The following is a 25,483-nucleotide window of genomic DNA, read 5'->3' as shown; positions in this document are numbered from 1 at the left end:
AATTATATGGGAATGTAGTCTGGAAATCCTTTCAATTAATTAAAAAAACCCTGTTTCCCACTCAAGTTCTGTTGTAATGACCAAATAGTTACTGGCACATTTTGTTTCTCAGTTTTAAAAGAGAAGATTCACAAACTGCAACATTTCTGTATATCTGAAAAATTTCTAATATTTATTGGTAAATATTTGGAGTTCAGACTTTTTTATGTTTGGATTTGGCTTTATTTTTTTTAAGCAGTGATAACCACCCATGAGCTAATGTTCTTACTGAAGGCCTAAAAGTTGTTTTTCATAATTTAGGGCTATCAGATGAAATTAACCAAATAATATATATTAAGACTGTGTGATTAGCAGTACTATTGATAAGCAACTGTGATAAGTTGTCCTGTTGTGGGAAAAGTGTAGTTTTAACAAAAGGATTTAAAAACTAATTTTTCCAGTACTGTGTGGCCTTTTAAGTGAATCAGTGCTGAGGTCATTATTCCACCCATGGTGCTCCTCTCTTCTTCTGCAGTTCCTCTTCTGTCTCCTGAACTGCATGCAATTTGTCTGAGTTTTAACCATGACCCTTGCTAAAATGTAGAGATTACAATGTACTAAGAAAGAGGTATTTGCTATATTTAAAAAGTGTCAGTGCTGATCTTTGTGAAATGTGTTGTGCCCATGGGGGAAGAGACTTACTTTGAAGTAGGCAGGAATGAGCTTGTCTAGTCGGTGGGTTTAATTTCAGTTTACAGTGGCATCTACTGATCTGTTTGGTGATACTGTGGTTTTTCATCTGCATTACTACATGGGTGGAAGGGTTAGGCACTGCCGTGCTTTCAGAATGACTGGAATCTTGTAATTTCAGGGGCAGACTTTCTGCACTGATGGATGTATAAATCTGGTGATAGCATCTTGTACCACTTCAAAGACGACTGCGGCAACTCATTCTTCAACTTCAGGCTGTGTTAAGTGTGTGCCGTCCTTTCCTAATAAGTGTAACCGTGTCGTATCTCTAGGTCAGCTCAGGGATTTTTCCTGTCTAGTTTGACTCATTTCCAGGACTTTCTCCTGAAGTTAATCTCAGTTGCTCATCATCTGCTGAAGCTTTTTACTGAAGATGCAAATGCATTGTTCTGGTCCTTGTCTGTCCCCATTTCCCAGTTGTCTCCTGGCTGAGATGGTGCCTTGTCTACCTCAGTCCTCACCTAAACTGATGCTTCAAGAGTTTTTCAATGCTGTTTCTACAGTAATAATTTTTTTCTTTTTTTTTTCTTTTTTTTTTTTTTGACAGTGGAGGGTCATCAGGATGAGCATGGTTGTTCATAGAAAGGCAGAGAGCCCACAACAGCAATGTATATAGATTTGGAGTTCTGCAGCTGACTGCTGTAAATCTGAGTGAGCTTGTTACTGCCTTTTTAGTGTAACTTGGACTGATTTATACCTAAAATAAAGCTGGGAATAGCAAAGTCATTCCACAAAGATCAAAAACCATAGTCTCATTTTAACCATGCACAGGTAGCTGTTCTTTTCACAGTCTACTCAAAAGCAATTTTCAGACCATACATGAACTCAGTAGAAAAAAGCTACAGTTTTGAAGTACATTGGTAAAAATTTTGTAGAGCAGATAAAAATGAATATTGCAGCTTAGCTGAAGAGAAATAACAAGCTTCCTTCTCCAGTGACAGCAATTACTTGTTTTTGTAGTCATACAAAATAATTCTTTTGTAAGAGAAGAAATTCCACTGTGTGAAAGCAAATATTTGAAATGGAGCAAGTGGTGTGTGTGTAAATTTGATATGTTCATGTAACACTGTTGTGTGTAAAGCAAATAGATATTTTTCAATTACAAATGGAGGAGCTTGAAGGTACTGGAGATGAAGTTCACTAAATAATAGATATGTCTTCATTCCTTTCCCCTTTTTTATTGACTTCTCATTCATGATACTGGACTATTTACAGTCCTTACTTGCAGTGCTGTTATTATCAGTGCCCTGATGATGCAAAAGAAAACATTTTTTAATATGTTGTGAAATATATAATGTTTTTTAATTCTGTTTATGTTTTTAAGAACAAAAAGTACCACTAAGTATAATGTCATCAGATACCACACTTTGACATGTTTATCTGAAATGGTGGTCCTTTGAATGCTTTGGAAATAGCACTCTGGTGCACTAATCTCTGGGAAAGTAATTTTTATTATTGTTGGCTCCTGTGTTTAGCAAGCAGCTCTCAGCTGTCAGACTGTACATTATACAAAAATGTTTGTGACTCAGTTAACAAAAATCCAATGAAGTATCTAAATTAGGAATTCTGGTTTCATGCCTTTTTTTCTTATTACTGCATTACATGCAGTCAGTCCTTTGCAAGTGTATGTGGATGTTGGCAAGACCACTCTCCATTAGCTCGATATAAGCAGCTATTCTACTTAAAAGAAAATTTGCCATTTTCATACCAAAAGTACAAGGCACAAGTCCAGAATAATAGAAGGCAAAAGTTCATCACACTTTAAATTATATTTAATTATAGATTGATTCTTTTAAAATAGCAATGTGTGTCTGTAGCCTTCTTTTCTTGCACTACATTCATTTAGCTGTCAACCCTTATATATGGCTATATTGAGGTATACAATTGCAGTGTGTAATTTCATAGTAGATTGAAGTATGTATGCCTTTTATAAATTCAAATGAATGTTCATGAGAATGCTGTTTATAAAGAAAAGTCAGAAAAATAAGGTAAAATGTCTAACTGAAAAAAACCCAATGAATAGCTGAAAAGAAAGTAATATAAAATCTCCAGTATAAAACTACGACCTTATTTTTTTACAAAATTTATTAATAGCTACCTCTGAGAATTCCTATAATTTACTGACTGAAGTACCAATTTGACAGTATACAGGTTTTAGAAAAACTCTTGTCTTATTGTTATTATATGGACTTTTCAAGCAGAAATTCTTGCCAGATGAAGAAAAGCAAACAAGACAAAAACGTCTTTATCTGTGCATACTGTACTGACACTTTGGGAAAAGGAGAAGGAATGAGTATTGATGCCTTTGTTTTCTGTCCTTCCTGTAGGTGTGCAGGACCCTCACCATGAGAAGATAATTACTGTGACTACTAATGGGAGTATTCACAGCCCCAAGTTTCCACACACATACCCACGCAACACTGTGCTAGTGTGGAGATTGGTAGCACTTGATGAAAACGTATGGATACAACTTACTTTTGATGAAAGATTTGGGCTTGAGGACCCAGAAGATGACATTTGCAAGTAAGTTACTTTCCCTTTCACTTAGGAAATTTTGAAAGGATGTGATTGGAGATAAGAAAAAAAGTATTGCTTGAGTTTTGCAAAACCGACACCTGCATGTTAATTTATGTATAAAATAGATCTTTTCAAGTATTGGTTTATTATTTTCTTTTATAGTGCTAGGGGAGGTTTTCATGCTTGAAAGCTCTGTGGTGCTCCCATTTTTACTTCTGCATTCAGTATCTAGGCCATAGATATATTACAACACAAAAATGTGATATATTTAATCTCCTTCTCAAGTGAAAGATTTGACATCTGGGAAAATATTATTGACAGAGTGTTAGAATGATGAATGTCTAATTTTTACAGAGTAAATTCTGGTGAGTAAGTTACCTGAAGCAGAATTCAGGTCATGACAAAAAGTACTACACCGCTGCTTAAGACACCCCTACACGCTACTCTACAATATTTTAATGGCCTTAAGTTGTCAAGTTATCTATGAAAAACAGCACTTAAAGTACTGTGCTAATTGACATTCTTCAGTGGTACTGTTTTTCTCCTGGCTTCAATAAGCATCTGCATGCTCAATCACTGGCAAACGTTTCTGTAGGACTTGTGGAATCTCTGTTTCCTTCCAGGATTTGCAGCTGAAAGCTTTGTAATTTGGGAGAGAAACAGTTGTGACATAACAGGCATCAGCACAGATGTAGTTCTGAACCAAGCCATGTGGTTGATAAAGTTTTGGATGGTTTGTGAGGAAGTAGGAATGATATTTCCTGTGGGAGGGCGAAAGAGGAGAGACCCTAAACTCTTGTATCCTATATTTGTCTGACATCTCAGCAACACATCATAAAAAGTCCTGATGTGTGAATAGTGGTACATTGTCTGGACTCTTCAGTAAATTAAATAAAGTATATTATTTAAATGGCATTTTCTCCTTTGATGTCTTCCTGGAGAAGTACTTCACACAAGATTTTTGTTTCAAAGTAATTTTTTGGGTTGTTTTTGTTTTTCTGGTTTGTTTTTTATTTTTGTGTGCATCATACACACATTTGACTTGATTCTTGTTTTCAGTTTTTCTAATTAACTGTTATTCCATTGGTTTTACATGTATCAACTTTTAATAACAAATTTGAATTTTTTAGAGGTTATTTTTGCACTTTTCCTTAGTTTGGGAGAAGGTGTTTATAACAGATAGATAAATATCTTTTTCTCATAATTCTAAAGGAAGTAATTACCAAGGCCATATCAGTACTATACTAACAACTAAAAACGTAGGTTTTCTTGAATGAGTGCTCTCCCTTTGCACAATAAGTCTTTTCTTCTTCAAGTAAAAACTTAGCTTGCTTTTTCTTTTCTTTGCATATGGCAGAGTGAAGTGGCAAGTAAAAGAAAATCCAGGTAGGGTGACTCATTCATCCACTTGCAAAAAGAGAAGATAAGTTAAAATATTTTATAATAACTAGAATAGTATTTTAATTGTGAGTAGATTTATTTAAAGTAAAGAAATGCTAAATACAAAAAGACTGACAAATTAAGAAACAGTAGCAAGTCACTCAGAATCTTATCATGCCCATATTTGTGCAGGGATACCAGCAAGTTGTATGACTGCAATTCCTGATATGTGTCCTGCTGAAAAAATACTGGGCTTTTTGGCTTGGAAGATTAAAAGGAGAGTTATATTTCTCTCTGGAAAAGATTTATATTTTTGATTTTAACTCTAGGATTCCTCTGAACTTTAATTTCAATAGCAAGTTCAGTAAAGGAAGAGAAATTGGACATTGTTTGATGTAAAGGGAGTATAAATAACTAACAAGTTGAGGAAATCACTAAGAGACAGATTAAATATGTAAAATAATTCCACACAGGTCAAAGAAGTTACCAGTTACCTGAGTAATATCTCTTTATGAGTTACATCTTGCATTTCTAACCCTTAGGGTTCCTAATAAAATTATTTATACTTCTTCCAATACTTTCTGTAGAAAAACTAAGGGTTTTTTTATTGACTATATCTCATAGTATTTATTACTATACTGTGTTTCTGCCATCTTGAAACACACAAATCAGTGCTGTTGATGTAGAGTGCTCAACCATTTCTCCAAAAGCAAGTTTATATGACAAAGGACAGAATGAAACATCATGAAGTTTAATCTCTTATAATTCTATACCTTTGGCTCTGACATATGACTGAAACTAAGTAAAAACTGCAGCCAGGAAACATTAGACTTTCTATGCAGCATACAGTGTGTATCAGGATATCATTTTCTCCCTTCTGTAGTGTGTGAGACAACATCATGAGTTACCAGCTGTGGTCATTGTCACAGTTTTCAGTCTCTCTCTCACCTGTTTCTTAAGCTGCTCATTCTGGGTAATGCCAGAACTTTCTCCATCATCTCTGCAGACTGTGGTGCCCCGTGGTGTCAGCTCATAGGGCCAATGAGAGAATGTTCTGGAGTATATCAGCTTAAGATAATTAGCAGTTTTTACATACATCTCATAGTAATTCAAATATTACTCATAATTTGGAGAAAAATGAAACTCAAGCATATCCAGTTGTTACAAGTGTTTTTTGCTTAATATAGTTCTATAACAGGAATAAAATAGTAGTGGTGACTAAAAAATGTCATAGATGTATCCTGAAGCTATGGCAAGTTTTTTCTTGTACCTGACCTTGGGTTTCTTCAAAGTCAGTTCTGACATTTCAGGCTATTCAGTGAAGTCTTTTAATCTAGAGCAAATATCACATTTTACAGACTTTTGCAGATACCAGTCTAGGCTCTGCTTCAAATATTTTCCTAAATGCAAATCAAAGTGATCCTGCATGGCTTTTTTTTTTTTCCACTCACTTTTTACTTGCAATTCAACTTATAGTATTTACTAATGTAGCAAATTTGCTTTACAAAAAATTCTGTTAAGGCCAGCCCTTCTGACTCAGCCTCATCTGTATTAAAGTGCACTAAAGTGCATTCTGCTAATCCTCAGCAGTCTTAAGTATGATTGCTGTGTAAATTTAAATTGTAGGGTTTTTAGAATAAAATTCTGATATTTTGCCTGTATTTAACCAAGTGATTTTTATACTGGTTTACAATGGTGATGTACTTGAAATTCAGGCACATTATGTTTTCATTCCTTTAAAAATAGTCAATGTTTTTTGATTTTTGTTTTTTTTTTTTTTCACAATAGTTCTACTTCATCTGCACTTCATCCTTCCTATGGACAAAATGTTAATAATCCCACTGTGTCCTTTCCAAAGGGAACTACAACAAACTCCACTTATTTTTGGAAACTAGATCCATACATGTGTCTAGAAGAGGTGTAGGTCATTGGTTGACAGTAGGGATATATAAATCTCTACAATATTACAATAATTTCAGTGGTGACTTGCAAAAGAAAAATGTTACAAGCAAAAAAATCCCCCTTCAAACCAGCCAAACAAAAAGGAGAAGGATGTAACTCTTGGGTGTTCTGTGCAGTACTGTTTACATGATAAAAGTGGCAGTGAATTTCTAGCAGAGGCATGGAGAATTTGGATTGCGTATGCCTGCCCTTTCTCATGAAATGAAAATGCAGTTTTTCTGCAGTTGATATGGTAGCTGATATGACAGGTCATTATTTTCATGCTCGTATCCCCTCAATCCTGTTTTAATCATAAAGCCATTAGACTCCTGTGCCAGACAGCTCCTATTGCCAGGGAGCTGCCATAACTCTTCTTGACCAAAAACTGACTTTTGCTCAGCTGTTGCTTGTTGTTCAAATTCGTTACTTTCTGTCAATAAGAACATGAAGTGATAACAGCTTTATGATTAACTCCTCTGTGACAGGAAGACATAGATTTAGCTTTCTTCCAGCGAGAGCACGGATATTACACTTGACCTTGAAGGGAAGTCTGATGATGTGAGTTGGTTGGAGCATTACAGTGCAAGGCACGAATAGGAAAGGGAGAGGAAAGAATCTTTCTTCCATCAGGAGCATGTCTCAAACTTGCTCTCTCCCTGTGCATGGAGTGGCTCTAGTTGTTCATCTGAGTAGTGGTTGCAGCTGTTCTTTCTAATCATCTGATGATTACAGTCTGAATTTTATTAGATATAATAAAACACAGAAATGTGTTACAAATCCAAAGTGCAATTACTGTAGATAAGGTGATAAGAATAAAATGCACAAGTAAAAGGCTGTGGAACTAACTGCTAGTAGAATAATAAATACCATTTTAGCAACATCTTCATTTTAGGATGGTTACACTAATTTCCAACTCTCTTTAGCCCTCTAGTAATTTAAATTATCAACTATAGTTTAGGGGGAAGGGAGGCATTTAGCAGCTGCAGATGTGAGTCTGTTCATTTACATGTATAAGTAAAGCATTAACCTACAATGTTTTGAAGGAGACTTAAAAGCTTGTCTGCTTGATATGTGTAATTTGTGGAACTTTTTCCTGCAGAAAATTAGTTAAGCTGGAGGCAGCCATCAGTGCTAACATAGGGTAAAGTCTGTATGACTTGGTTTTCCTCTTCCTGTCAAATTCAATACTTAATTTTTTAATCCTGGGAATATTCTTCCTCTGAGGATTCTTGGGATGATGCTTTATTATTCAGTGCCACATGTATTAAATTCACGACCTCCCCTTTCCGTGTATCCTTAGGCTGCTTTCCTTCACTGCACATCTGTTGTGACTGAGTTATTGCCTTCTATTCATGGAACATCAAGATTCTGTGGTAGAAGCTGTAATGCAGACTGCTTCAACAGACATATGGGTTCCTAATGAATGTGTTGTTAGGAAATTGTTTATAATAATTAAAGAATTAGAAGATTTGACTTAGTCTGACAACATGGAAAAAGGTGTATTAAAGAGGAAACATGCACACCGTCTTTCTTCTGTGCCTGTGAAGAAGGAAAATGTTTGCTTAGCAGTGTTTTTTACCTTTTTTTTGCATAATTTGTTTCAAATTAATACTAGACAGTTATAATTTACAGTAAACACAATAAAAAGACTAAACATTTTTTAATATAATTTTCCAAACAGACCTTTCTGTGTAATATAAGACACAATGAGTTACTTGCACCGTATGGAACTTTGTTTCTTGTCATTATTACAGTGTCTAATATGTGGAGTAAAATATGGATGCGTAACAGTGACTTTCTAATGCTTCAGTAAAAAAAATTTGCTTCTGTTTTGCTCCTTTGTATGGAAGCACCTTGCAGCATCAAGAGAGTGCATGCATGAAAGGATAATATCAGCATCTATTCAGAAGAAACTCCATCCCACACCCTGCCCCCTAGGGCAGGTTGTTTTTCTTGTTCTACCTTGGTGCATTGTAGAGTCAATGTTGGTGTATGTGTGAAGACCACACCAATATCAAGCACAGATTTGTGAAAGAAATATAACTCTTCACATAAAGCAAGTATTACTTCTGGGGCTTTTAAGGGCAACACGTTCCTTATCAAAATCTAGTTCCCAAGAAAATTGTTTTCTAGACACAATTGATGGGCTGACTTTACTATCAGTGTTAAAATTCTTCTCATTGACTGTGGTTACAGAGGGTGAAGTTATCTCCTGAGTAAGTACAAAGTTCAAGTTGGCTTTGAATAACTGGATAAGGACCTTTAAGTGAACTCTCTATTTAAAGTGGAATTGATGCAATGTTCATGGTGACTCATGTTGCTAAGTAGCTGGGCTGCTGGGATTTTTACTGCTTCCTCACATTTTTCTGAAAGTGAAAGGGTTGCTGCTGCCACCTTTATTTGAGAATTCAGAAAAGAGTCCCCAGAAATTTTAAGGCTTCAAACTGGGAAAACCTCCAAAACACTGAGTACCAAAACCCACAGAATCCTGAAAGCAGATATGAAAGTTATAGTGAAGACTAACCCTTAAAACTCTCTTCTTACAGCTGTTGCCTTAGAATTACAGTATGTTCAATTTTAACCACCTGCTTTTTTATGAGATAATCTCCAATGATTTGATGTTCAACAAGGGCAAGTGCTGGATTCTGCACCTGAGGTGTGGCAACTCTGGGTGTACAGACAGACTGGGGATTGAGATGCTGGAGAGCAGTGCCATGGAAAGGGAGCTGGGGATGCTGGTTGAAGTTAAACCTGAGTCAGCAGTGCCCCAGCAGCCAGGAGGGCCAGCCCTGTCCTGGGGGGCATCAGGCACAGCATCACCAGCTGGGCAAAGGAGGGGATTTTCCTGCTCTGCTCTGCTCTGGGACAACCTCACCTTGAACATTGTGGCAGTTTTGGGTGCCACAATATAAAAATTAAAAAAAATAAAAAAGCTATTAGTGAGTGTCCAGAAGAGGGTCATAAAGGATGGGGAAGGCTCTGGATGGGAAGCTGTGTGCAGAGCTGCTGAGGTCACTTGGCCTGTTCAGCCTGGAGAAGAGGAGACCTCATTGCAGTTACAACTACCTCGTGAGCAGAAGGGGTGCAGACACTGATCTCTTTCTGTGGTGACCAACCATGGGACCCGAGGGAAAGGCCTGAAGTTGTGTCAGGGGAGGTTTAGGTTGGATATTAGGAAAAGGTTCCTCACCCAGAGGGTGATCAGGCACTGGAGCAGCTCCCCAGGGAATTGGTCACAGCACCAGCCTGACAGAGCTCAGTAGATGTTTGGACAATGTGCTTGGGCACAGGATGTGACTCTTAGGGATGATCCTGTGCAGGGCCAGGAGTTGGACTCTATGACCTTTGTGGGTCTCTTCCAACTCAGAACATTCTGTAATTCTGTGAGATTTGACATGTGGGTGGGCTGGGCTCTGTTTCGGTGACTCTACATATAAGTCATACTGAAGTGTCTCATAATTGGCTGTAACTTCTGCAAAAATAACTGAGTTAAAATTTATTATAACTCTGTTCTGTGACTCAGATCCATTTGGAAATGAATGATTCAGTAATATACAGGGTTATAAAAAGCATATGAACTCTCATTCCTCAATAGAAAATATTTAATTTTTTTCTCAACACATAAATAACTTGTTAATCATTTTTATTCAGTCTGAAAGGGGGACATATAATTTAAATGGTTGGGATGAGTTCTAGCATTCAAGTGCCTTGGTTTTATTGAAATACTGATGGCAGAGAATTAGCATGAAGTACCTAATTTAATCTGAAGTCCTTTGTAGCAGCATTGATGTTTTATCAGTGGCAGAAAGGTGGCATTTTAGGAACAGTGTGTAGAAAATTACATAAAACTTGTGTCAATATAGGCTGATGGAGTAATTTCTTCTGATGTTTGTGGAGTGGTTTTTTATGGTTTGATTTTTAATTGTTTGATCCATTTGCAAGAGAACTAAAAAGTAAGTGCTAGTGCAAGAGAAGTTTGGATGCTAAATGGATAAGGATGGGGATCAAAATTTGTTAGAAGTTATATTGATTTAGGAGCAGAGTCCTCTGATTATCTAAAAGTTCTTCTTTTATATGTAAAGAAAATAGTTTTGTACTACAAAAGTTATTTCTCTCATGTGAGTTGCAATGTAACAATATTATTTCAGTTTAATGAATAGAATTCTAATGAAGAATCCAACAAACTTATGCTTCCTGCTTTCTTAGTGTTTTAAAGAAAAAAAAGAGTGGATTTTTTTTCATAAAAAAATATCTGGATCTGTTTTTTCTCTATTCTGATTTCATTGATCAGAACTATAGTGGGACTTTATTGTTATTGTTGTTTTGTTGTTGGTTTTTGGTGGTTTGGCTTATTTGCGGTTTTTTTAGAAATACCTTCCTTTATGATATTGCATGATTCCAGAAAAAACATTCCACATAGTTCAAACATTAACTCATCTTTCAGCTGGTCCCATCCTTTTGGTTTAGCTGCTGTCCACTGTTTCCAGTGTGGCAGAGGTGTGTAGAGTATCCAGAAGTATATCCTTTATTTTGGATTCTCTACTGCTTATTAAAAGCTGCTTAAAACCATTCTCATGATAAGAGATTTATAAGTGTGACAAAGCAGATATCACAGGCAATAAAAGAGGATAAAATCAAATCAGGAAAGCAAAGCTCAGAGTGATTATAACTGAGGCTACTCTGTAACACACATTTCTGAGGCTTCAAGAAGAGTAAACTCTTCTACTGTACAGAAAGGGCTTAAAGCTGCAAAACTATATTCTCTAAGCAAATCAGCATAGAACATAAGAAAGGAAAAGTGAGAGAGATGCTTCTCTGGGTGGAATGGGAGGACAGCAGAGCACAGGTGATCAGAAGGGCACTCTGCACAAACCTGGAGACTGCATTCTCACCACCCACTTTTTCCCTTAATTTCTGTAAAGGCAGCATTCATTTTTAGTATCCACTGTTTCTAGAGGACACTATAATAGATATTATTTTGGAAGTAATTTGATGCCTGTTTTCACAGCCTGGATGACTGTGTAGGAGAATGATTGCTGATAAGTGGCAGTTGACATAATCCCTTACTCCTTTTTCACACCAGAGACTACAGTCATTGACCTAAAAAAATTTAGGCTTCTTAAAATTTCTTCCTGGTCCTCTCATCTCAAGCAAGGTGTTTGAATAAAGTAAACTGTGCCCCCACTATCAAAATATTTTTGTAAACGACCCTAATCCTAATTTATTGCTTCTGAAATTGTTTTATGTTACCGTTGCTGGCAGTGTTTCTAATGGTGGAGACTGAAATTATTTTCTGTGAATGTGGAACTGATGGGTCTTGCTTCTTTCTAAGGTGTTCTGGCAGCATTGTTATTGATGGAGTTCTCCTGCTCTCACCCTTCCACTAATTAAAATACAGAAGGAAATCTCTACTTGCAGGGGCAGAAGAACATACTGTGAGCCACCATCACCTGAGCTCAGGGACACAGACGGACCCTGTAGCCACCTGTGGTTTCTGGTGAGGCTCAGTTTAGCCCCTGATGATGAGACTCTGCAAGCTGCAGAGTCAGGACCAGCAAAATAATCTAAAGTTAGCCCATGTAGTGTCTAAATACGTCAGTTTAAGCATAGCATACACTCCCTTCCTGATGTTTTCGGATTACTAAAAGTCTAAGTACAGTTACAATATTAGACTCACCATCAAGTGTATAAGCAGGATTAAACAGGAATAGCAGACATTCCAACTCTCCTGTTCCTAGATGGACAGTGTGTTTCTTCACTTATTGTGCAGCTTTTCCTTTTACCTTTCTCCACTTGCTCTCTTCCTAAACGCTGTCCTTGCTTCATCAACATTTTAGCAAAGTATGTTTTTCACATGCAATTGTAGTCAGCGTTACCAGCAAATATTTTCAGTCAGACAAGTTAGTAACAAATCCAGTCTTGCACTCAATGATGCTCCATTAGGATAAAGTAGAAATCAAATGAAATGCAATTTACATCAGTCTGATCATCAGGACATCTGAGAAGATGCATGTGCATCAGAAACTGTGGAAAGAAAGATGCATTATTGTAAAAAATATTAGGTGGTCATATGGGAGTATTATAGGGGTTTTATAAGATAAAATTACTAGATCATCTCATTTTCTGAAGTAGCATGTGAAGAGGGATACCAGCACTGTTGCACCAATTATTAAGACATTTCTCTTCAGGCTAGGCTTTGATTCATATACTGTGGCTGGATGGAAAATAGATTTGCATAATTCTATGACCATCAATTTCTAACTAGTAAAACTGAAGTGAGAGCAAATTTCTTACACTCCTTAGGTGAAAAGTGAAAAGTGATCTCCTGCTAGGATTGGGAATACATTTTTTTTCTCGCTCATGCAGACTGGTCTGTTACATTACAGGGTTTTTTCACATTCTGTTTAAGTAGCAATTACTAGCCTGTCCTGAAGCGGGATGTCAGACTTTGTGACAACTGCTCTGTCCTGGATTGGTAATTCCTGTGTGCAGGTGTAGCTGCCAAGAGGCCATATGTTATTGTGAGCTAAAGAAAATAAAGGTATTTTCATTTAAATGAACATAGATAGAGCCCCAGCCTCCCCTGAAGTAGGCAGGAGGAGGGGAAGGGAATGTGAGGAACTTAGCCAGGCATGTAATGGTGTTCTAATATCAGAGGCTGCTTGAGGGGAAGGGAAGCAGCCTGCGCTGCCCTGGCAGAATCTTCACGTTGATAAAAATGCCCCTTATGCTCCTTATGGTTTTTTTCACCAAAAACTATACTTTTGAATATTGCTTAGCCAGTAGTTTGCACATCATTGAATGGAGCCATTGCTGCATTCCAGGATTTATATCCTGGCATGTCTTGGAGAGTGCTTAAAGAAGAAATTACTCGTTGGGATACTAGAATAAATATTTGTAATGCTGCTTGAAAAACAATGGCAATATATGTTTGTGGATTCACAGAAGCTGGAACAGATACATTGACCACTGTGAACAGTGTGAGTAGAGGAAGAACTATTATTACAGTGGCTTAGAAATAGTGCTTTACGGCCTTGGCTCTAAATGGGAACTCTAAGGTCCATTAGAGCTTTTGGTCTTCTACAAATTGCTGATCTGTACAGTAGGAATATGTGATTTATTATGATTGCTGTAATTCCCAAGATAAAATATACCAGACTTTACAGAGGAGTCCTGGGAAAAATTTGGTGAGGCATTTAGTTCTCCAAAATCTGGAATGTGAAGTACTGTACAGTGCAGGATACTTATTAAGCTGATTCACTCTGGGAGGAGAGACAGCAGCTGCATCTTTATGAAGGCAAAAGTGCTTTGGAGAGTGTAGTGTCCAGTGCAGCAGGACACCCTGAACTTTGGTGTTCATTTCCACAAAATGTTTTAATGTAACATAATAATAATAATAATTATAATACAGGTAATATCTTGCATAGCAGAAGACATAGCAAATAATAGAAGTACTGCTGTACAAAACAGTAAAATACTTTGTCCAATTACCATTTTTTGTTGTGTGTGTTATTATTTAGTTCATAACTGGTGCAGAATACTAAGGAGGCCCAGTGAATAGCACAAAGTAGACAGTTGGAGGTGAAATGGTACAGGAAAGGGTTTCTTGTAATGTTACTCATCTTTAGTCCTTGAAAAATAACCTGTCCAAGTAACTTCTAATTTTGTGGAAAATCTTTTTTATTTACTGTATTGTCTCGGTCCCTCTGCGAGCCTCTCAGGAGCCCTGGGCCAGTCCTGAGTCGGCAGAGACCGGGGGGCAGCCCCGACAGCAGGGAGACGGTGTGTGCCCCGAGGGTACTGAGGGCACCTGGGCTGGCGGGGAGACACTCTCTGTGTGTGCCCCGAGGGTACTGAGGGCACCTGGGCTGGCAGGGAGACACTCTCTGTGTGTGCCCCGAGGGTGCTGAGGGCACCTGGGCTGGGGGCCTTTGCAGCACAAGAGACACCAGAGACATCGGCAGAAGAGAAAGGGCTGACTCTTAGCAGGGGTTAATCCAAGGTTTTATTAGGATCCCAGAGGAGCTCCTGCACCTCAGGGGCCTCCTGCCGAGAGCCCCGGGAGATGTGCCAAGGTCACATTTAAAGGGAGGTGGAAACCAAAAGTAGGTAACATTTTACCAACCAATGAGTGACCCTAAGGGATGGATGCTGGGGGATAGACATTTAGGACAGCTTATGGGGCAAGGCTTGGGGGGCTGACTCCCAGCCTCTGGCTAATCACTCGATGACCTGGACCGAAACTTCTGGATGGAGGGGATGGGATGCTGAGTGATTGACAGAGAGCCAGGGTGGGGGTTTGGGGATGATCTCATCCCAGGAGAGGGATAACACAGGTAAAGGGAGGGGGGTACAGTCTGGGATAAACCATTTGGGAAAAATATGGGGATAAAAAACAAAACTACTTCAAAGTATTACAAAGTATAAAAATGCTGTATTTTATAAGACTAGGATAAATACAACACTGTATTTTATAAGACTACAGGAGAATCTGTAGTCAGATAGGAAAAAGGTAAGTGTAGCATATTAACAGTGAGTGTTGGAAATCCTTGGGATCTTCATCTACACAGAACTTAATTCTTTGTATTTAAAGATAAAGGCCAAAGTAAGTACACAGACTGCAGCATCATTTGCAGGCTTATTTGTATGTGTACATTTTTTCCAAGCTCGCCCTTTTTCCAAATTCCTCTTTGATATAAAGTAATAGTGATGGTATGAAATGCCATTATTTGGTTTATATGTCTGTTGTACTCATTAAAGGCCATTTTTGGACCAAATTTAATCTGTGTTTAAAAAAAGCTAAACATATTTCTGACTGGCGTTGGGAATACTGTCATTCTGTAATACAATGAAGATAAGTGTAAGTAGCTTCTAAGAAATTTGACAATCGGTGTTTTAAAAGAAAGAGTTTGGGAAACCATCTTCTTACCTCCAATTCTGATCTGTAGGATTATACTGTCTCTTTCTATAAGGTACTTATTCAAATGCTTGAAATGCTGTATGAATAGAAGTTGTATGGGTATAAATTAGTTTGCAGCAGAGGCTGAATTCTGTGGTTCTGTATTCCTGAAATTACTTGTTTATGTGCTTAATCCATATCAGTAGTGTAATATATGCTTAAATAGTTGAAAGCTTGCGGTTTGAACAAGCTAGAATTGATTTTGTTTCAGAGCCTGAAGTACACTTACAAATGTACCTAGTTTGCAGTTTTGCATTCTTGACCCTTTGTCCCCACAAGGCAGATGTCACTTTCAGAGGCTATGGGATATTCATGTGCTCATGGTTGAGGAACATAAGTGTTTATCAGTGCACCTAGATATCAATCATGAGGATTTATTTCCTAGATAAAGTTGTGTGTCAGCTTCCTAGTCATCAGGGAAATGTTTTCAGCAATACAGTTTATTAATTGGCACTGAAACAAACTTTTGATATAAGTGGGAGTTTTTAGGAAAAGAGACACATTTCTTTGAGTTTCTTATTTTTGCATGCAGTGCCAAAATGCATTCACCAAGGGACAAAAGCTGCTTTGCAAAATGTGTATTTCTCACGTTCACATGGTAATGACCCACAGAAAATGGAAAATATATTTTCTGGTAGACTAGAGTGTGGTAATGCAGCAGGTAATTTCTCCAAATCAAACAATCAGTGCATCCTTTTAATAAAAAGGGCTTTAATGTTTGAAGAGTAGAATTTTGGGGGCTTTAACTCTGTCTTGTTTTTCCTTTCCACTTGTAGTGTGGTTAAGTGTATATTTATGATCAAAGTGGCTTGCAATGAATGAAAGGAAAGAGAATTGAAATCTAAGGATTAAACTTTTTTTTCCCCCCATGTATTCTAAATAACAAGGTAGAAATACAGAGAGAGCTGTGTGGTTGTGTTAGAAGCCTCAGGCTGTTATTAATCAGTGTGAGAAAAGATTAAACAGGGAGAACCATGGCAACCATGTAACATTTGTGAATGAATCTGTGTTTCCATAAGGCAGTTCCTAATGTGCAGTACTGCATATTCTAAAATAGATGTATTCAAAGTAGGTTGGCAGAGAAACTACAATCCATATTTGGGGAATGGCAGTTAGAAATGTTCTCTGTTTATACCTTGAGTATCTTTATTTCATGGAAAATGTAGACATGCCAGGATACTTGGGGGTTTTATGCTCATTCGTTGGCTGGAAGCGATGTCTACTGCTAGAAGTGATGTTTGTATATAATTAAACATCATTTTCTGAGTACAAAAACTGACCTCATCAGTTATTTATTTGGATTATATCTGGGTTTGTTGTTTCTTTCCAGTGACTGTTATGACACAGTGTGTGTAAGATCAGCAAATACAGAAACTACTATGGAAATTTATTTCTCATCAAATCACTGGTGTTTCATCATTTTTTTTCTCTGTTTATATGTTAAAACATCAAGCATGATGATTTCATGACAGAAATCATAGACTGTAAGTCTTTTTTTAATTGTTGGATGATCTGTAATGATGTCCAAAGGAGTTTCCTATTGCAGGAGAAGACACTGCCAAGTCCTCCTAGAGGGTGAGTCTTAGGGGTAAATCACCTACGGTGTGAGCCTCAGGAGCTGCAGTCAAATGACTCTGGATAACTTTGTTTGGAAATTGATATCAGAAAAAAAAATCCAGAGGGAATATTTAAAATAATTAAAATTTTGTATTGGCTAGTTTTTGAAAAATGTTTTGTTCTGGTATCCTGGCTTTAGTGTCACTCAAAGCAGCCCCAGTTAAATATTTCTGGTGATATTGAGCAGTATAATTTTACTGAACTTTTACCCTGTATGGAGTATTTTCTGGTGCTGTCACAGAGCCACCACCATTTAAGTCAAGGTGCAATCTCCCTTCTGTCCCTCCAGGAAATCTGCTTTTCTCTGCTGCCTATCTGGCAAGTGACATTATTTATAGTTAACTTTTACCAATGTGCACTGCTAGTGGTTGTCACTTCCAGGAATCTTGTATCTACTGTGCTGAATGCGGGACTGGACTGAACAGGCCAGTCTGACATTAATATAGATATTTCTGTCTGGCAGCAAATGCAGAAGAGTGTGGTGTAAATTAATGCATATGAAAGGCAATGGAATTAAATAGTTCCTCTGAGGCTTGCAAACTTGAGCATTAGGTGGTTGTGCTGCCTGACCTGGTCACATTGTCAAGAAAAAAAATTGTAGGGGGATACAGTATGGGTAAATGGGTATAGAATGTAATCAAAGCATTCCAACTTGTTTTCTTTTTACAACTGTATTGCTATGTCTGTAGGCTTGTTGCTTACCTGGAATAGATTTTTCTCTGAAGTCCAGCATGCTACTCTGTCCTTTTCTTCCTTCTTGAGGTCCTCCTATTTTCCCTCTACCCTTTCTCATAAACTCTGCATTTCTCTTGTCCTGTCACACATCTTTGCTGTATATTGGCCTCCAGGGAATAAAAAAGCTGCAATTAGGTACCATGGATCTGAGTGCCTCTGTCATGCTTCACTGTTCCCTTTTCCATTCAGATAAATGTGAATCTGCCAAGCTTTGAAAAAAATGTTGTTGAGCTAAATGTTTGGCCTTGGTTTCCTCTATAGGCAGATATGTTTACTTTACAAAAAGCTATATTGTTACTTACAGGTGTGATTTGAAAGTGATCTAAGAAGTGAAGACTATGTAAGATACCACCAATACCTCACACTTCTGTCTATACAAAAGCACAGCTATGTCAAATGATGGAAACCAAGACTTTTGTTTCACAGCAAATATAAATATTGCAATAGCAGAAATTAAAATTATTTCAAATAGAGGTGAAAGAAGAAAGTATAGTTTTCTTTAGAATGATGGTGCTAAAATTCTTATTAGTAAAATATCAAAGTTATATTTTCATTATGACAGTTTTTAATAATTTCCAGTGTTTCCAAAATTGAAGCTGTCCAAACCATTTCAGTGCTATTTTACAACTGTTTGTCTGGTGAACTGCCAGAGGACCTTGGATGTTTTGGGTCTGCAGGTGCGTGTGCTATGCCAACCAGGCAAACCTCAGAATTCTATGTGCTTTAAAACAAGTTGGAATAGAAATATTACATTGCCCCACAAAATGCTATAAAAAAATCAATAGGGATTGTTAACAACTTCTTGTTTCTTAACTAAAGAAAAAGAAACTTGTTTTGATCAAAAGGGGAAGGAAGAATAAATTTCACCTGTCACAAACTGTGTTAATGGGCTTTCTAGAGTTTTGTCTAGCATGCAGCTGTATACACATGGAAAGGTCCAACACCACTGATATGACAAATGGTTTTACCTGGTGGATTTTTGCTTCTTACATTTTTTGATATATTTGTGGAATTCTGGAGGCAGAGAGAAGCCATAGAAAGGTCACAAAACTTCAAGCCAAGATAAACAGCCTGTCAGAATATGTTTAGGAAATGACAGTATAAACCACAGAAAAAACATAAAGAAAGGAGAGGAAAACATACACTCTTGGAAAAAAACATTTCCTGGTTGGAAAGTTGTTGAAGCTTTGAGCTGCTTATGTTACGTCCTTGCTCCTTTCCAGTAAATTGTCTTTGCTCAGGTTGTTGATTCAATCCATGTTCCAGGCACCCAGGCCTTAGGGGAGGGCAGTAGAACGTCTGCAACAGGTACAACAGAAGGCATTGAAGGCATCATGCCTAAAGGCCAGAGCATCTTTAGTCCCAGGAAAGGAGACCGGACTGCCTTTTTGCCATAACTTTTACTTAGCAATATTTAAAAAATATTACAGATACAGCACCAGAGCATTTCTTTAGCCATTTTCAAAGAGGCTTGTGTTTGCTCCTTTGCATACTGCAAAGAAAAGAAGGTCTTTGCGTTGGTAAGTTCAATATGCATTTTAACATTTTCTTATTCCATCCCAGTTATAAAATGGCATCTCAGTTCTTGGTTATTTATCCTAGTTCTCTTGTGTTTCAAGTACAACCTTCTCTTGATGGAGAAATAATTTTCCATGGCTGTGCTATTGTCCCTGCTCCTCCTTAGCCCCGTGACATCAGCTGCAAAATTATGTAGTGCAATAATGTAAATGCTGAAGCATCTGAACAGCTTTGTTGTGTTATTTTTACAGAAAGTTCAGACATGAATCCATATGTGTGATGAGAGGAATTTTAGCCTCACAGAAGGCTTTTTGGCAGGCTCTTGTAGCACATTTAGCCTAGGTAACTGACAGGAATAAAGTTATTGGCTAAAAATGTCATTATCCAAGCTGAATTTTATTTGGTTTTTCAGGATACTTATTTCCCTTAAGTTTACCTCTCTACTAATGGAATTAATTAGCTTTTATTTGAAGGGTCTAGGATTTAAACTGTGGAATTTGAGTTTCTCTTTTACTTCAGGTGTACCAGAAGACCAAAGAGTGCAATAAAAAGTACTGCAAGTTATGTAGAGGCACTAAGCCCCCTGACTCCCCTCAACATCTTAAACCAAAGTCAATAAATGTAAATATTAGCTTATTTCACTCTTTAAAAATCAGGAAGGTAGGTAATTATTTCATATCCTTAACTGAAAAATAAAAAGGTTATCTTTAGAAATTTCAAAAGCTGATCTTGAAAAGAAAAAAAGCTCAGCACTCCAAATAAATTTGATAAATGTCTTGAGCCCTGAGGCCTTAGTACAATTAATGTACACATTGCCTTTGTAATAAGTTGTATACTTGATCATAAAGTAAAAACACTGGTGGATCTGGTAAAGGAATTAGTTTGTGTTTGGGGGGAAAAAAGATAATGATAAAGTAATTAGTATCATAAGTTCAACAAAGATTTAAAACTGTGGTACATGGCAGTAATGGATTTTGAACACAGTTAATGAGCATATTCATTGCATTCATTTTTAATTAAGTGGAAAAAATAGTGGTCCTTTAAATGGAGATAATAAATGTGCTAGTCAGTCTTGCACAAACATGCAACACAAGAATTTATTGCCTGCTGTCTAACTAGGGAACTGGGAATCATTATAAAGATTAGATTTACTGAAAAAAAAATCCAGAAAAATATTTAGTAGAAAATGTTTATGAGGTAATAATTTTCACATTAACTATACCTTGGCATATTTGGTAGAGAGTGTTTGTGTGCATGTTTTTTAAAATATGAGCCTTTGTTGTCATCAGAGGTAGGACTGTTTGTACCCTTGAAAAGGACTCTGCTATTTACGAATTTAGATTTATGTGAGATGTATTTAATATATGACTGCACATGCAAGAGGATATAAAAATATCAGAAACCTCAAAACTTTCTCAGAGGTTTGTTATGCTCATGCTTAGGATACAAATTGTGGTTTAAAAGTAAAAACTTGGCTGGGGAAGCTGGAACTGAAAACAGCTGAGTGCTTGCCCTGCTTTAACCAGCACACACTCACCTTCCCAACCCACCGGGCTGTGCTGCCACTGGGGACTCAAGCTGGAGCAGGGAAAATGCAGCTGAAATGCTCAGTGTTTAATCTGTCAGTGGGCGGCTGGGGAGCTGACATGAAGCAGGTTAAAGCACTGAAACCAGATGTACCTTCTAGAGCAGTGGCTTTCCATGGTTTTATGACTTGGGAACCCACTAAACGTTTCCAGTGAAAACGAGGGCTTTTGTATGGCACACTGAAGCTTATTGATGGTTGACTGGCATGTCTTAGTTACCATCCATGGATCTGGTTGAAGTTGTTCACCAATCCCCAGGGATACATACACCACATGTTAAAAGCAATGAAACTAAATCAAACTTAATATGTTTCATTCTCTCCTGGTTCCCTACCCATGTGTTTCTTGTCAATATTTCCAAAATACCAGGTTCTTTCTCACATGCAGTGAGGTCTAAGTCTTTGCTCAACAAATGTCTTCTTGGGATATGCATCAATTCCTTCCAAGTTTCTCTAAGCCCTAACTTAACCTTTAGGAAGTTATTCACCTCTGATATTCCAGGAAAGCAGTACCAAAAACCCCCTGAACTTTCCCTGGTGGCATGCAGGGTAGTGCTGGTGACATTGCAGCACGAATTACTGTGCCACTCAGGCAATTACAGCCTTTTTTCTTCTCTGATTTCATTCTGCCCTGTCACACATGTGGTAATTGCTTTCTGTACAAGAAGCAAAACCATACACTTGGGTCTCTCCAAAATGCTAACTGCTTTTATTTTCTTAACCTCACTGTATGATTTTATTATGTATGTAAATCAGTAGCAACTTGGGAGCTAAGTTTAAAATAGCTGGCTGCATACTTTTAGCATTTAAAAAAATAAAAAATTGCAGAGTCAGTTTATTGGTTAAATTAGGAAGTTTATAGAATTTTTGTCAGTAAATATTTTATTTTCTTTTCAGGTATGACTTTGTAGAAGTTGAAGAGCCTAGTGATGGCACGGTTTTAGGACGCTGGTGTGGTTCCAGTACCGTGCCAAGTAGACAAATCTCCAAAGGAAACCAGATCAGAATAAGATTTGTGTCTGATGAATATTTTCCTTCTGAACCTGGATTCTGCATCCATTATACACTTCTTATGCCAGTAAGTAACGTGTTTCAGATCGAAGCATTTCAGGATACAAAATCTTTGAAGTGGTAGCTCAAAAGAATATTTTAATAGGGTAAGGTTAATTACTGTTTATTTCTTAATAATAATAGCAGTGTGCAATCTGTCTTCCTGAATTGTACATTTTGTTTCTGTTTTTAACTGAGTGTTCCTGTGGTTCTTTTTGGATGGCTTTGAACTAGGAAGTTGTGGGCTCGGTTGTGTGGAAAATTCAGTAAAATGTTTGCATTCCTAATACTGTGCTGTGGGGAAAAAAAAAGAATTCCAGCTTTGAGAAGAAGACAGATAAATTTATGAATCAGTAGTGTGATGTTTAAAGAGGATTGGGAAGTTACAAAAAAGAAACTGAGGAGATTAATGTCCTTATTAGTCAGCTACTGTTAGACATACTCAACTTGATGATTATACCTAGTTCCCAAACAGAAGAGTTCTTATGATTCTAGGTAATTTTATTATAGAGACAAAGCAGACAATCCATAATATTCATTTTTCACTGCATTTTCCTATTTTCCTTGTAATCTGTACTTTGGACTTCTCTTGAATGTTGCTTAAAGCTTGTAAGTCACAGATATTAAACTGATCATTGTCTAAATGTGACTAATTTCAATGTCAACAGTTTTCTGTTACTATTTTAATGAAATGAAAGACAAAAAAATGTTTACAGAATCTTAAGGGTGAGATAATGTCCTGAAACATTAAAATGGAGAAATGGAGGAAAACAGGAGGTGTTTTTTTTTTTTTTAATAGGTATTCCATACTTAAAGAGAGTAAGAACTATTTTTTGTTAAATTCCGTATAATTCACTTTCAATCTCCTAAGTAGTCTCGTGGTCTGTGGTATTTGGTTGGTGGAAAATATCTCCAAGGTCAAAAAAAAAACCTGATCAATAGAATCCATGTTGTAACCCCACTGAATAGTGCTTCACTCAGAATACACTTGGCTGGCTTTATTTTTCTGCTATTTTTGCTCCTTCTCCTCATTGGCAAAATTTGAGTTATTGAGAAGAATATATTTAGCATGCTGATGATGGTGTCAGTGTAGTGTAGTGGGAGTGCAATGTTTGTGTGTGTGTGTATATATATATATATATATTTGTGTGTGTTGTTTTTCTATAAATATTTTTAACTACTTGTGCCTAAGGAAGAACTACTTCTGGAGTGACTAAAGGTTTGATCTGCATATTTCACTCTTTTATGAGTTAGAATAACTTCTGTTAGTAGAATTTTATGACCTGATAGTGGTAAACTTTAAATAAAATTTCAGTCTCCAAACTTGAAATGAGGCCAGGCTTAAACATCAGTGCACCCAAGGGCAGAATGTAATAAGTGTGTTTTCTTTTAGAAAATTATAAAAGAAAAGCAACAAATACATCTATTTGTGAGGCTGGTGCCAAATTCCATTGTCACAGCTCTAGTGTTACACCCTACCTGCTGTGTATCTGTCTAACTCATGTGTGATCCCATTTCTGTGGAAGTGATTAAACAAAGGCACCTGATAATAGGAGTATATGTATAATTATTTTTGTGTCATGCTGTACAAATAGACTGAGTTTATTCCTTCATATTTGATGGGGAAAAACAGTTAGAAAGTTTAAATTACCAGCACTCACAAAAAAAAAGGTTAATGTTCAAAATAATTATACCTAACACATGCAAGGGGCAAGAGCAGCCCACTTGCTGTCATAAGAATTTGGAATGAGTCCCAAAATGTGCAGTATAGCTACTTCTTATCAGTTATTTTCTATATTTACCACTAAAAGAGCTGTGGTCATTTTCAACAAAAAATATGGGTTTTTTTCAGAATGCAAAATACAATTGCACGTTTCAGACATGCAGAATACAATTACACATTTCAGACAGCAGATTGTAAATTAAATAGATATTGTTTACTTCCAGGATTAAACCTTCTTCTTGTACCTAAAACAATTGAAAACCAATGCCAAAAAAAAGAGTAGCTTGCTTTACAGCTATAAAGTTATCTTATCCAGCTTTTCAAGAGAAAATAAAATTTACAGCCCCTGTACCACATCCCCACAAAAAAGAGGTCACCTATAGGAATGAGCTTAAATTTTAAATGATTCTTGCAATTCACTAAGAGATTCAGTTCAATGAATTGGTCCTAAACAGTTAATTCTTTTTCTCTTTTTTTGACAAGTAGTAGGAAGGGGGAGATTCCTGGTAGACTAGAAGTGAGAGATTGTTTGGGGAGAAATGAAGCAAAACTGAAATAAAACAGTGCAAGCTTGTTTCTGTATTTGAAGGCCACACACGGAGAGGGGCACTGGACACATTTTCAGGTCTTTTAAAGAGCAAGAGAAATGGCTTTGTTTAGATCTGCTGTAATTTATTGTGTGTGTGTGTATATATATATATATATATATATATATAATTTTTTTTAGTTTAATTTTTTTTCACTTTGTATATTATATTTCAAACCAACTTCTCACGTGATTAGTAGTAGGAGAATGCTTACTGATCTGATACTTTATTTCTAGGATTTAGTTACTCTAAAGAAAGGACTCACAGCCATTCCAATGTCAGTGGATCCAACATCATCTCTAGAGAGGTTTGATGTGGGATTATGAGACACTGAATAAAAGCATTGCAGATACTGTATACATGCAGAATGTTCCCCAAGAAAAACACAACGCTTGTCTTCAGATTTCAATTAATTAGATCTTAATTTGAATTTCCATTTTAAATTGACTACCCTGGCTGCATCTGGAACTTTTTGTAATTCTGGTCTTACTCCCACTTTCTTTCCTCTATTTTATAGTTACAAGTTAATTTTGTCTGCAATACGTGAAGTGGAAGCAAGTGTTGAAAAAGTTCATTCCTATTAAGCGAACATAGTTTATGTTATTCCAAAATTATTGTGCTCCTTTCAGCACAGCTGTTATTCTCAGTCACTCTTTCATGCTCTGCCCTGTCACTTACTCTGTGCTTACTGGTGAGCTGCTTTATTCAGTAAAGGCTGCCTGGTGGTGGTTCTCAGTTTTGACCAGCTATCCATGTATTAAAAGTCATGATTTTGGCAGCACTGTGCCACCTAAACCCTCCTAGAACTTTATTGCAAAAACAATCCATATCTCATTTCTTTTCCTCTTCTCACTTGCTTTGTATAGCAGCCACATGAAATTGGGGGAAATCTTATAAACTCTTAAAATATACATTTGGGCCTCAGTCTTCCTAGTGACTTGTTTAGTTTAAACTATGTCAGTTACAAGTTTGGCAGAGAAAACTTGATGTAATAAAGTCCATTGTTAGTTGGGGAGCGGGTGAATGGGATACTTGATGCCTGAGGTGCCATTAAGGAATGCATGACTGATTGCCAAAGTAGTTATTAATTATTCAGGGCACTCAGAACAAAGCAGCTCCAGTTAAAGTTGAAGCTGGGGGTG

The 25,483-nt window shown here is 37.0% G+C and overlaps 1 protein-coding gene across 1 annotated transcript in view; it reads left to right on the top strand.

The window, feature by feature from the left end:
• PDGFC (platelet derived growth factor C) overlaps positions 1-25,483 on the top strand; it is a 122,450-nt gene that overhangs the window by 66,709 nt on the left and 30,258 nt on the right. The window contains exons 2-3 of the mRNA XM_036382963.2: positions 3,057-3,252; positions 21,879-22,059. Coding sequence (XP_036238856.1) covers positions 3,057-3,252; positions 21,879-22,059 — 377 coding nt within the window. The remainder of the gene's footprint in view (positions 1-3,056; positions 3,253-21,878; positions 22,060-25,483) is intronic.

This window comes from Molothrus ater, chromosome 4, assembly GCF_012460135.2.
Source record: "Molothrus ater isolate BHLD 08-10-18 breed brown headed cowbird chromosome 4, BPBGC_Mater_1.1, whole genome shotgun sequence".
NCBI classification, from domain to species: Eukaryota; Metazoa; Chordata; class Aves; order Passeriformes; family Icteridae; genus Molothrus; species Molothrus ater.
The sequence above is the reverse complement of the archived record's forward strand: the minus strand, read 5'-3'. Positions and strand labels throughout refer to the sequence as shown.